Source organism: Aspergillus foveolatus (genome assembly GCF_047715535.1).
Source record: "Aspergillus foveolatus strain CBS 279.81 unplaced genomic scaffold BDW70scaffold_8, whole genome shotgun sequence".
In the NCBI taxonomy this organism is placed as follows: Eukaryota; Fungi; Ascomycota; class Eurotiomycetes; order Eurotiales; family Aspergillaceae; genus Aspergillus; species Aspergillus foveolatus.
This window is the reverse complement of record NW_027396072.1, coordinates 308,041-319,890: the sequence shown is the minus strand read 5'-3', so window position 1 is coordinate 319,890 and position 11,850 is coordinate 308,041. Positions and strand designations below refer to the sequence as shown.

The 11,850-nt window shown below is 50.6% G+C and overlaps 7 protein-coding genes across 7 annotated transcripts; 4 read left to right on the top strand and 3 right to left on the bottom strand.

Annotated features, from left to right (window-relative positions):
- Window positions 1-192: 192 nt before the first annotated feature.
- Window positions 193-1,024, bottom strand: BDW70DRAFT_157223 (GPI anchored serine-threonine rich family protein; the record flags this gene model as incomplete). The annotated part of the gene is made up of 5 exons (XM_073740320.1): window positions 193-350; window positions 417-523; window positions 630-761; window positions 826-907; window positions 970-1,024. The coding sequence occupies 5 exons, from the start codon at window positions 1,022-1,024 to the stop codon at window positions 193-195; spliced, it is 534 nt and encodes a 177-aa protein (XP_073598910.1).
- Window positions 1,025-2,517: 1,493 nt separating this feature from the next.
- On the top strand, window positions 2,518-3,675 carry BDW70DRAFT_130349 (uncharacterized protein). The gene has a single exon (XM_073735798.1). The coding sequence runs from the start codon at window positions 2,999-3,001 to the stop codon at window positions 3,428-3,430; it is 432 nt and encodes a 143-aa protein (XP_073598909.1). The 5' UTR covers window positions 2,518-2,998; the 3' UTR covers window positions 3,431-3,675.
- A 135-nt stretch (window positions 3,676-3,810) lies between these two features.
- On the top strand, window positions 3,811-5,656 carry BDW70DRAFT_130348 (Smr domain protein). The gene is made up of 2 exons (XM_073735797.1): window positions 3,811-3,913; window positions 4,017-5,656. Exons 1-2 carry the CDS (start codon window positions 3,884-3,886, stop codon window positions 5,610-5,612), a joined length of 1,626 nt encoding a protein of 541 aa, XP_073598908.1. The 5' UTR covers window positions 3,811-3,883; the 3' UTR covers window positions 5,613-5,656.
- A 216-nt stretch (window positions 5,657-5,872) lies between these two features.
- Window positions 5,873-7,982, top strand: BDW70DRAFT_157220 (zinc knuckle domain protein; the record flags this gene model as incomplete). Its single annotated transcript, XM_073740319.1, has 2 exons — window positions 5,873-6,982; window positions 7,047-7,982. 2 exons carry the CDS (start codon window positions 5,873-5,875, stop codon window positions 7,980-7,982), a joined length of 2,046 nt encoding a protein of 681 aa, XP_073598907.1.
- Window positions 7,983-8,239: 257 nt separating this feature from the next.
- Window positions 8,240-9,250, bottom strand: BDW70DRAFT_157219 (putative haloacid dehalogenase-like hydrolase; the record flags this gene model as incomplete). Its single annotated transcript, XM_073740318.1, has 5 exons — window positions 8,240-8,449; window positions 8,534-8,696; window positions 8,779-8,988; window positions 9,049-9,081; window positions 9,129-9,250. 5 exons carry the CDS (start codon window positions 9,248-9,250, stop codon window positions 8,240-8,242), a joined length of 738 nt encoding a protein of 245 aa, XP_073598906.1.
- A 217-nt stretch (window positions 9,251-9,467) lies between these two features.
- Window positions 9,468-11,038, top strand: BDW70DRAFT_130342 (uncharacterized protein). The gene has a single exon (XM_073735796.1). The coding sequence runs from the start codon at window positions 9,649-9,651 to the stop codon at window positions 10,699-10,701; it is 1,053 nt and encodes a 350-aa protein (XP_073598905.1). The 5' UTR covers window positions 9,468-9,648; the 3' UTR covers window positions 10,702-11,038.
- BDW70DRAFT_157217 (putative metallo-beta-lactamase domain protein) lies at window positions 10,782-11,846 on the bottom strand (the record flags this gene model as incomplete). The annotated part of the gene is made up of 3 exons (XM_073740317.1): window positions 10,782-10,976; window positions 11,023-11,647; window positions 11,710-11,846. The coding sequence occupies 3 exons, from the start codon at window positions 11,844-11,846 to the stop codon at window positions 10,782-10,784; spliced, it is 957 nt and encodes a 318-aa protein (XP_073598904.1).
- Between the last annotated feature and the right edge of the window lie 4 nt (window positions 11,847-11,850).

Genomic DNA, 11,850 nt, shown 5'->3' with positions numbered 1-11,850 from the left:
AGCGGCCTACCTAATCCTGCACGGACCGTAATCATGCAGTTTCGCTATTACTACGTATACTAGGATTTCCATGTCTGTTGTGCCATCAAGCGCATCTTATCATATCTTCGACGTTAAGAGTACACTAGCAGAAACCCTACCCTGCGCCCTGATCTAGGCTACCCTTGTTGAACCCTAACTCCATGCACTGCATCACAGGGCGAAAACAGCCAACGCCATTACACCTGCCATGGCAACAGATCCGGAAAAGACGCCCATTGCATGTCCAGCTCCATTCGCGTCTGTCTCCGTCGGGGCAGTGTTGGATTGCGTTCTCGTGGCGTTGGCGGTGGCGGTGGCGGTGGGCTCGGCTGTTTTGGTATGTCGTTGGTACTCGAACGGCCAAATAACGTAGACAGGAAGGATGCGTTACTAACCGGTCTCCTCATCCTCCGCGACCTTGGTCACGTTAAACCTAGGGCTTTGAGCCAAAATACCCATGTTGTTCTTCTCGGTGGAGCGGAAGTTGATTTGGTAGTTGTTTCTGGTGCGGTACTTTAGTATAAGCACGAACCCTTCTTCTCTTCGAAGGATCGCTTTTGACTGAATGGCACGCAGATAGGACTGGGAAGTGGTGCTAGGAGACATACGCGATAGGAATATCCTCGATCTTATCAATGGTGTACTCCTCCTCAGATGCATCAACATCAACAGCGAGATCCTGGTCCACGTTGTGCCCGTCCATGTTGACCAGTGTGATGGTGAATTGCTCGGGGTCGGAGCTGTATTTCGTTTTAAGGTTAGTTGGGTTTGGACTTCTCATATGATTGATGGACAGGAACGTACGGAACCGTAGTCCAGCGGATTGTGAACGGCTTGCTGAAGTCGACTTTCTGGTTAGTTGACTTGGGAGAGGTTATGGTCATGGCTTTTAAAAGTTAGTATAGGACACAAAGTTGGAATAGACTCTCTTTGGGACTATTAACGAACCCAATGCAGATAGCGCAAAGGCGAGGAAGAGAGAGAGGGAGCTGATAAGATGCATTCTGAGGGTTGGCGGACTCGATAGTACAGGAAAAGGATAATCGACGAAGCAATATAAGAGATAGAAAGCTCCTTAGCTTTTCAGTGGAATCAACAGTCTTATATAGAAGGATGTCTTCACCGCATCGGCGCATCAAAAGAGTTCCTTCATGCGAGGGGCTCCAATATATACAATATGATTTCACCTAGCCAGCCATCCTTTTCGCTTTAGGGTCTGAGAACAAAAGTCTATATCTGGAATATGCTGAGACATCTGACGTCCAGTACATCTGATTCGTAAGTCGGAAGATAGGAATATTGGTTGTTGCTGCAATGCCGAACAGCTGTCTTCTCTAATCAGTGTCAGTAAGACCAGAAAAAATATAAAGAAGAAGAGCAAGCTTGTCAGGTGAGAGCCCAGCCGAGATTGATAATGGAAAGTCACTGCAGGCGCTATTGATAGTTCGCAGCTCAATTTGGACGTCTCATTTCATCTGCAGACTTCGACGTCGGATAGGTCAGCCCACAGCTGTGATGCTCCATTCAACCCAGTTTTTCTGGCCATGTCTCAAAGGACAGAGGCGCATCTTGACACCGTTGGCAGACTCATCAATTGCCACAGAGTCGTGACTCGGCAAGAAAAGAGGTACGACGATAGTCTCCTTGAAATAGATGACTATGAAGGATCTGTGATAGAGGTATCTCACGAAACTTCACAGGTTCAAGTCTGAATTCTGAGCACACTCCGGACACTCCTGCGATGTCCCTCCTGTCAAGACAACGTACATTCACACGCGTCCCTGCCGTTGCGCTTTAGTCACTTCGCGTCTTTATTAATAGGTGACCGGACTCCGCCAATCCAGGTCGAACGCCCTTAAAGCTCTGTCTATCTAGAGTTGATTCTCATGTGCGAACAGTTGAAGCTATGCGCGGAGTCTCAGTGGAGAAACACCGTGAGAAGAGGGGCCTATTTGGACACAAAACAGGTATCACGGAGTATACCGCTTTTTGCGTGCTAGAACAGACTCGAGACGGATCAAATGTTCCAACAGTACGACTCCGCAGGACGAGTCCAGAGTACAAAGCTCTATAGGTTACGGTGAAACCCAGCACTGGTTACGCTAGACTTCGAGCCCAACGCTGGATTGACATGCCGACGTCGTGAGAATATGAAATGTGGAATTTGGCACCGCGCTCCAGCTCAATCCCATCGCCTCTTACCCTCAGGTATGGTCAGTTCTAGCTGAATACGGTGGCTTATAGAGAAAGTAAATTGCATAGTATGGAATCAACGAAGAATAAGAAAGCCGGCTCTATCCTAGTGCGACATACGCACACCTCGTGTACATAGATGCCGCATTTTTTCCGAGTTGCGAAACGTTCGACATAGGTTTATTGATGCTGGGACCATGAAAACAAGCTTTCCAGGAACCGGAAATACTCGTTAGAAGCACAAGCTCCTACAACAGGGTTACATATTCTTACACCACATAAGAAAAGCATGCATCTTCTTCGGAGAAATGTGTTGCATAGACCCCAAAGCTGCCCCCCCGTAGCAAACATTAGCTAAACAAAGCTACCAGGGTCTGACCCAGCATGTTACCACAGCACAATGAACGAAGTAACCTGTAAGTTATCCGTATGTTGGTTCAGGGCATACCTCGAGCGGGGAAAATAGTTCAACGATTGGAAGCATCGTCGGGGGATGAGCGAACAGGACATCAGCGCGAATACTTCAGATCCCTGTCATCTGTCATCCATGGAATGTGTACATGCTCGAGCACGGCAGGGGTAGTGTATACTCATCCTTCCACCAAGAGAAAGGGGGAATTGGGAGGGTTTTGACGGAGGATGGCGAGGAGATTCTCAAGAAGTATAAAAGGCCCTAAAATCCATCGGTCTGGTCATGGTATGCCTGTTTTCTAATCTCTTCATAAGCGTCCTTTTAAGTCAAGACAACAAGTCAGAGCGGATCAGTTAAGCGCAATCCGTCAACATGAAGGTTCAACTTGCCACTTTCCTCATCGGCCTCTGCGGCGCTGCCCTTGCGGCGCCCACCCACGTCCAGCAGGAGAAACGACTGTGGCCATTTCACTTCCCGGAACAGGGCCACGAGCCAGGAGCAGAGCCATCGCTGCCTTTGCCATGCTATCCTTTCCCAACCGAGTCCGACGACCCAACCGGAAGCGACTTTCCCCGGTTCTTCCCAAGGCCCCCATTTGATGAAAGATGCGGCGAATCTCCTCTGGGCAGCATGACTGAGGGCGAAGACTCTCCCCTAGGCACTATCTCTAACGATGGAGAAGGGCTTCCTTGGCAGCTGTCTGGTGAGGATGAGCAGGACAACGAGTCCCAAGGCCTGATGGGAGGGGAGGAGTTAGGAATGGAAGAAGAGAACGACATTGGAGGGAATGACAACGAGATCTGAACATATTGAACCGCGCCAGCGCAGCAAATCTTTCTTCTATGGCAGCGACAATGATCATGCTCGAGTTTTGGCCCAAAAACAGATACCTGAGGTCCTGTATCAGTTAGTTCTTAATTGGGTTTGGATGTGATCTGGTGTTGATTTCGCCAGGTTGCGCGGCAAGAAATTCTGGTTGGATCATAATAAAGCGATGAAGCTTCCATAGCTCGGTTGAATCGAAGCAAAAGCAATTAACTGAAAGTTCATGGGATGTTTGTTGATGTGGTAGTCTACTTCGTACAGAGCGGTAATGTCACTGGCGTTCTTATGTCATCCATCAGCGGCCATTTCGGCTTTTTAATACCTCGTTACCCCACTTTGCTTAACACAACACTTTCACCATAGATCTCTCAAACAAAGGCATGCAAAGGAAATTCGAACTACATCTACGCCGAATAGTGAGCGATTCAGACGATGGTTGAGAACAATGAAGCTACGTTGAAAGTCAGTCTGGCTCTTCATCCCTGTTTGGAGGTAGCGTCGCAACTTTGCTGGCGCTATCTGCCTCAACTGGTCGAAGTCTAACCCGCGTTCTCTGATACTATAGGAACTAGAAAAATGTTATTGTCCACCTCTCGACGCTGCCCTGATTGCCGCAATGGCTCTCGACTATGACTTTGCGGACCAGGCGCAACTTCAGCAACTTCGCGAGGCGCTTGACGCCCTCACACTTACGGCATGGGAACAAGATGATCTACCATTCGATCCTTCGGGGACAAGCGGCTTGAACTCAAGCAGTGGGTTAGATTCGGAGTTAGGACTATCCCAGGCCGACACAAACACAAACTCGTCGCGAGCGACCGATACCACAAGCGAATTCTCGTCTCTTAGTCTGAGCGACAGGAGCCGGTCGACGTGTTCTCCTGGAGTGACATACACTACAGGCCCAGATGAGAGACCCTTGTTGTCTGGCGACCCAGAGGAGAATAAGACACTATATCTAAGTGAGATGTTTCCGAGTACTGAACGTTTCACGATCGAGCATACACTGAGAAAGTCAAACGGAGACGTCGATCGGGCCATGGATGAGTTGCTCAACTTCGCCTTCCTAAAAAATGAGTCGCCTAATGCCGTACCGAAAGGCGTTGAAGGATTTGGGAATGAAGATACTGGCCGAAAGAAGAGTCGCAAGCGCAAAGGGAAGAATAAGAACGGTCGAAACCAAGATTCCGGATTAGCCGTCAGTTTTGACAGTGAGCTTGTGTTGCAAGATTCCAGCAATACAGTCAACAAGTGGGACGCTGCTCAGAAGGACGTTGACTTCATTTGTGCCCGGACTTTTCCTACCCTCACCAGGGAAATTGTCACGTCGACATACCACGCAAATGGGGCCTCTTTGTCTGCTACTATCTATTTTCTAGCGAGTTCAAATGCGCCTAAGGACAAAACGAGCATCGACAAACATCCGGTCATGGTCCGCCAAGTCGACGAGTTGATGCAGGATTTCCCGGACATCACACCAGAAATCCTTGCTGGTTTACTTGTAATCACGAGAGATTCAATTTCGGCTGCACACGAATTGGCGAAGGCCTACATGACAAACCCGGCACCAAGATCTGCTGTTGAATTGATCAAGTTTACAACCTCCCCCCCTCCACTTGAAGTTGAAGAAGTACCCAAGCGCCGGACAGCCGACTCAAGATCATATGAGCAGGTGACCGCTTCCGCAGGGTACCACTCCTATGCTGCAACAGAGGCGCTCACGATGGCTTCGGCTGCCTACAGACGCGGCAAGTCTGATAGACTTATGGGAGGAGCTGCCGCTTATTATTCAGCGGTTGGCCGTGATCACCTTGAGCGTGCGAAGAGGGAGGCAGCCGCCTCGGCTGATGCCCTTGTTAGCCAACAGTCATCGTGGAACGAACTCGACTTGCACGGCGTTTCCGTACAGGATGCAGTCCGCATAGCGAACGAGCGCGTGGCAATATGGTGGGAATCGCTTGGGGATTCCAAGTACATGAGGGGCAGCGACGGCGACGTTGCTCGCGGAGGTTATCGTATCATTACCGGCATGGGACGGCACAGTCACGATGGGACTTCGCGCATCGGCCCAGCGGTCGCGAAGTCATTAGCGCGCGAAGGGTGGAGAGTAGAGGTTGACCGGGGATTCTTGAGGGTAGTAGGAGTTGTTCGGCGTCGCTAATTGCTGAGATACCCTTTTAGCTCGTGATTTCAGAGCATTTCGATAATATCAGTATGGATATAAAGATATTTACAGAGTGATCCCATGCCAATATTCATGTAATTCATTATTTCCATCATTGCGTAAGACTCCCGCACACTTGGCTTCCCCGCCCTACCGTAAATTTTCATTTCTCTACCCCAAGATCCACCGCCATTAAAGCAGTCAATAATAAACTTCCTCCCATTCTCACCATCTTTGACCCTTTCCATCCTCAAGAAATGCAAGACATACACAGTGACGAAGAAGACTCGAGAAACGCCTCCCTGGCCGCCCAGCGCAACCGCGGATCCGCAAGCGCAAGCGCTAGTAACCCTTCCAGACACGCCTCGCCCGAGCCGCCCAGCAAGCGACGACGACGCGGTCGAGGCAAACAGGATGTCGACGTGCAGGATTTTGTCCCGAAAGGCGCGACATTCAGTGCGACCTCATTAGAGATCGATCCGGAGAGCGAAAGTACGTCGGCCTCGGAATCTGAATCTGAATCTGGAAGTGAAAGCGAAAGTGAGAGCGAAAGTGACAGCGAGAAAGCAACCGAGCCTGAGTTCGAATCACGCGGTGGTGGAGTGAGCGCGCCCGCGCCGAACTGGAATAAAACGGGGAAAAGCGTGATCAGGACGTCTTTGCATGGTCGGCAAGCTGCCAACGCGAACCTGAACGGAAATGGAAAAAATAATGCTGAGTCGGAGTCTGCTGCGGCAAAGAAATTCGAAGCTGTGAATGGGATGTATTGGCGAAGTCGAAGCTCGTCTGCTTCACCAGGCTGGAAGGAAAGAAAAACGGTAGAAGACGGAAAGAGTGAAACCGCGGCAACTGATGATAACGATGTTCAGATGGAGGATGGAGAGGTGAACGGGGTCCGTGAGGTCTCTGCGGACTCTCAATCAGACGACTCCGGTTCCTTGGACTCGGAAGCAGACGATTCCATCATGCTGAACATCGGCTCCCAGGGCCAAAACCGCAGCCAACACGACGTAATCCATATTTCAGATGACGATAGCGACAGCGAGGGTGACGGCTATGACCCTGAGTCTTTATCTGTTTCGCAGACGCCTGCTACAGTTAACATCCTTGATGGCTCCAAAGGAGACGGAGTAGACGGGGAATCCATAGCCGACTCGGAGTCAAAGGAGAGGGCACTTCTCCGCTTCGCGCAGAAATACCCTACTACGCCTTCTATTCTTGCGGATCTGACCCGCGAGGACATGGAATTGCAAGCTAGGATTGTGTTCTACAACCGCGATATCAACGATATCGAACTCCAGCTCCCTATTACGTGCATGGAATGTTTGCAGGAGGGCCATCTCGCTGAGGTCTGTCCTACTAAGGAGGTAAGTACCGCCCAGCAGATCCTTTGACAGAAGGATAAGAACCTCCGGCTAAGAAGATTACTAGTGCGTCCACTGCGGCGCTTGGAACAAACATCAAAGCAGCCTCTGCCCCAAGTTTCGCCGCTGTCAGCGCTGCCGCGGACGCGGTCACGACGCAAAAGAATGTCCTTCAGCCCTGAAAAGCTCCGCGTCCGAAATCCCCTGTGACCTGTGCGGATCCGCTGATCATCTTGAATTTGATTGCGACTATCTCTGGAAGTTGCCGAGGCAGGATACAACCTCCCTCCCGGTCCTGGTCTCCATATCCTGCGCGCATTGCACGAGTAACCGCCATTTAATAGGCGACTGTCCCTCTCTCAGCCGTCCTTTCCTCTCGTCATCTTTCACAGTCCGTGGAATTGACCCGAATTTGATCACGAATATCAACTCTGTTGTGAATCCTAGGCGTGGCGGTGCGGGTGCTCTGAGCGGTACCTCAGGTCGTCAACGCGGTAATGGTCTCAAGATTCGAGGCCGAGCAGATCAACGTGCTCATTCTCCGTCTTCAGACAGCGACGACATGATGTCCATGTCCATGACACGTGGCGGTCAAGGAAGAAGAGGCGGCGCTGGCGGCAACCGGAGCGTTAACAGGGGAAGTATCAATATTCGGATTGGTGGAGATAAGAGTAACGGGGGACCGCCGCCATCATCTGCAAGAGATTACCGGGATCGCGATGATCCGTACTTTAGGGGTGGATTCAATTCTCGGCAACGCTCTATGTCTCCTGGGAGGGACAGGGGGAGACCTGGTCGCGGCAGAGGAAGGGGCGGGCAGCAGCCGCCTAGGTCTCCGCCTCGAGGCCAGGGCCGTCCGCCTGGCCTGTCAAATCAGTCTCGTGGTGGTAGAGGCAATGGTAAAGGAGGTGGTGGACGGGGAGGACGGGGTGGAGGAGGCGGAGATGCGTACCGGCCCATGCCGAGTGCTGCCAAGAAGGCCTGGGATAAATACCGGCTCTGATGGTTTGCATTTTGAAGATACTAATGAGCCGCAGGTCGGCCATCCTACAGCATTACTCTACGGTGTCTGTATTATTGATTTGACTATTGGCGGTTAGCTACATTGCTTCAAGGCATGACGTCCAGACGACGATATTCAAAAGGAGGAACTCTATGCTGCAAAGTCTCTAAAATCGCCTGTGGTTATACCGGCGTCCTCGACGTCTGCGTATTGAGGAGATATTTATTAACGTTCTGCCTTAGACTGGCTGCCGCCGTTCATGTTTGCGCATCGGTGGAAGCGAGCTCCATGCGGGTTGTACTCCCGACAAACCCGTTTTCCAGTACGTCAATGAGCTCATGGAGCTTCTCAATAGCCAGGTCTGTGTGCATATGCTCCTTTAGGTGATCGTTATGGTCATTGAGCAGCAGCACTGTTGCGGCTCCCGCCGCGTGCCCGGCTGTCATATCATCAAGGCTATCACCGACCTAGCGCAACACGATCAGTTGCCGCTCCAATCCTAAGGATGCAAGAAGGCTGAGGAACTGGCAAGAGATCAGGAGAACAAATACCATGATTAGATTTTTACCACCATTCTCAAGGCCCCATTCTTTTGCGATGTGCAAGATACCTGCCGGATCCGGCTTGGGCAGCAACCCAGGAGTCTCTCTGGTGATAATAGGCACGAAGACATGCTCTGGGAGGTGATTCTGAAGCAGGTTTGTGACGGGCGCCCTGAACCATAACTGTTAGCTCCAGGATCCAGCCAGAACCCATATACATCAAATATAGGCAGAACAGAGAAAGAACGACATACTCAAAATTCCTCGTACACAAAGCCCTCCTGACCCCCCTCTCCCGTAGATATTCCATCAACTCTACAAGCCCAGGCTGCGGCTCCTGGTGCTGCATTGCTTTCCGCTCAATAGCCTTGATCTTATTGCTTGCCTCAAGCTGCGCGTTAGGTGTAGGGAGGCTACGGATGTGATGCAGGATATCGACTGACTTAGGTATTCCCAAGGCTTCACTGAAGAGGTTGAGCTTATGCCATTAAGTGAGGCTTCTCCTGGGCATGATCGGTGCATACCGCATTTCGCCAAACATGTAGTTTTGAGGGAGACTAGAAGGTTAGCTGAATGGGGTTTTTTCGACAACAGAAACGCGCACCATAATGTGCCGTCAACATCGAATACAATGCCCTTTAGTTGGGGATCATCGGAAGGCTCAGCTCTTGATGGTTTGAGGGGGGCAAAGCGTCGTTGACGAGGGTTGTACTGGAGGGGGGACATTGTAGAGATATGCTTCAGATTAGAAAAAGTGACTCTGAAGGCGAGAGTTTGGTGAAAAAGACGATAAAGAAATATGTCGAAAGGATGAATCATGGACAATGAAGAACGGAGATTCGAGGTGGGGAGAGAATGTGGTCCGTGGTGGAGATGCCTAGATACGGGAACATCCCGGCAGCATCCTTCGTTGTTCATCTACTCATCTCACCACGAGCATCATCATCAACATCACCATCACATTAGATAGTCTACATCGGAGTACAGATGTAAGAAGGATTCCATGTCAGGTTCCCATAAAGGAAGGTGCGAGTGAGCCGCACCTTCCCCGTTACTATAATCACAAGCGGTTTCCTCCTTATAATTCTTCTTTACTGCTTTAATTTCTGGAATGAGCTCTCCTCATGGCCAGCCTTATAGCGACCATCCTGACGATGACCGACTTTTCACAGCCAAGCTCAGGTCTACTTTCTGAGTGGGACTCCGACCAACATTACATAGACGACCTCGAAAGCCAAGATGAGGGTTCTGTCGTGCGAAATGTCAATGTTGGAAACACCTTTGCCCTTATGAGAGCAGTCGTCGAGCTTCGGGTTCTGCAAACAACGGCGGCCATCCTTCGTTTCACCAGAACGAATCCAGTGTCAATCTCCGACTCAGACTCCTCCATTCGCCGCGCCATTGATCGCAGGGAAGAGCGCATTTCCCGCCTGATCGATGCGATGACAAAAGTTGACTTCGAGAAGAGTGTTGGCGAGATCGCGGCGCGGATGGAGATTCCAGCCCCGGCCGTGCCTGAGCGAATCCTTTCCCCGTCTGAGATGTTAGAGGAAAGTACAGTCGAGGAGCAGGTCTCACATGAAGAGGACCAAATGTTTCTGTGTGGCCCCGTGTCGGCTGATTCGATCCGTTCGACTGTTTCTACTGCTTCGGATGCGAGCACGCCAAATCTTAACACTTTGATCAGTGATGGCCCAATCCCGGTAGTGGATGAGAATATGCGGAGCGGAGTAGAGGGCACGTTGAGTGAGGACGATAGGAGAGCGTCTGGTTCTATGGCCTCGTCAGGTCCGACACCTGGCACCGAGTCGAGCTACTCATCGCTTGGGAGAAGCTTGTCCGTAAGCAATATGAACTCAGTTACGTCGATCCCGCGACAGTGCAAGATTGTCTCGGCAGCTCAATACACCAAGATCATCGCGGAGAGACAACCGCAGTTCAGCTTTCTCAATTACCCCTACCCCATCGATTCTCTGGTGGCAGAGACTCCTCGGCTGGATCGGTCTGCACTCGAGCTTAGCAAGCATGCTAACGAGTATAAAAGAATGTCTGCAGACAGCTTCCCCGGAGAGTTTCCGGTTAGCGAAGGGCTGGAGTATAGTTCGCTGGCGACGGCAAAACATCATACGCGCATTCCTTCAATAAGGACCTCCGTCCGCCCATTTTCTGACTTGTGACCTGTTGTGCTTGGTCCATTATTATCAGAATTCATAATTATGCAATGACTTCATTCTGTACACCACCTTAGCACGCTGCATCAATGACATTCTTCCTGATGAATAGCATGATCGAGATAGCCCATTGCCTTGACGAAGATCTGAGCACTGTCTAACAGACGCGTCTTGCTGTCTGTGTCCGTCTCCATTCCAATAAACGCGCCCCGAGTGATATCAAACTCCGTATGCTTGATAGCCTTCCAGATACCATGCACGTCATCAGCAGATAGTGGAATCTATCAGGTTAGCCAGGGCCTGTTCAACGTCATTCAGAAAACATACCATATTTGGATATGACCACATAAACGTAAACGACGCTGTTCCAGCCGGCCTATTAACCCAATACCTTCCACTTGGCACAACCGCAATCGTATCCGCAATCAACAACGTCTTCAACGGCCTCCACCACAGCACCGTACTTCCCGGGAAATGCCCGCCCGTCTTAAGGACAATTATATCTGCCCTTCCGTCATCGCCCCCATAATTCCCTGACGGCGCAAAAGACAGTGAACTTTCACCGAAAAACACCTGCTTGTCCCCTTTCATGACAACCCATTCCTCATCTTCAGATGACAGGTAAACCGGGCAGTCGAAAATCTCTGCCCAAACGAGATGAGTCGTGTAATAATGCGGATGGGAGATAACAATCGCGTCAATTCCCCCTAGTTCATTAATACGTGTTATGGTAAACTCGTCAATATATGTGATGCAGTCCCAGAGGACATTGAAGGGCTTAGATTTTCCTGGTGAATGTGTCCGACACAAGTACGCACGTTGCCCGATTGCCTGCTTTGGCTCCGTATGTATTGAGATCAAGCTCTCGCCGTGGATTGTATCGGGCGTGAAGGTGTTCCTGTACTTCGGATCTTGCGAGTTTTGCAGCGCTCGAAGGGTTGTCCATGATTGACTAGGAGTATATATTCTAGTATTAGAATCCTATCTGATAGTAGCAGTACGTAGCGTACTCACCCCGTAGGTGGAACGTATTGGCGCGGGTCGTCGCAGATCTTGCACGAGGGCAGAGTCGAGGGCGTCGGGAATTGGGTGCCACAGGTGGAGCAGATGAGGAGGTCGAGAGCTTGTGGGCTTGGTAATGCTTCTGGCATTTTG

Bases quoted from the DNA above. Each gene is read 5' to 3' on its own strand.
- BDW70DRAFT_130348 (XM_073735797.1), top strand. From the start codon at position 3,884: ATGGTTGAGAACAATGAAGCTACGTTGAAA. The intron at 3,914-4,016 runs GTCAGTCTGGCT...CTGATACTATAG, and splicing joins ACAATGAAGCTACGTTGAAA to GAACTAGAAAAATGTTATTG.
- BDW70DRAFT_130342 (XM_073735796.1), top strand. From the start codon at position 9,649: ATGGCCAGCCTTATAGCGACCATCCTGACGATGACCGACTTTTCACAG.
- BDW70DRAFT_130349 (XM_073735798.1), top strand. From the start codon at position 2,999: ATGAAGGTTCAACTTGCCACTTTCCTCATCGGCCTCTGCGGCGCTGCC.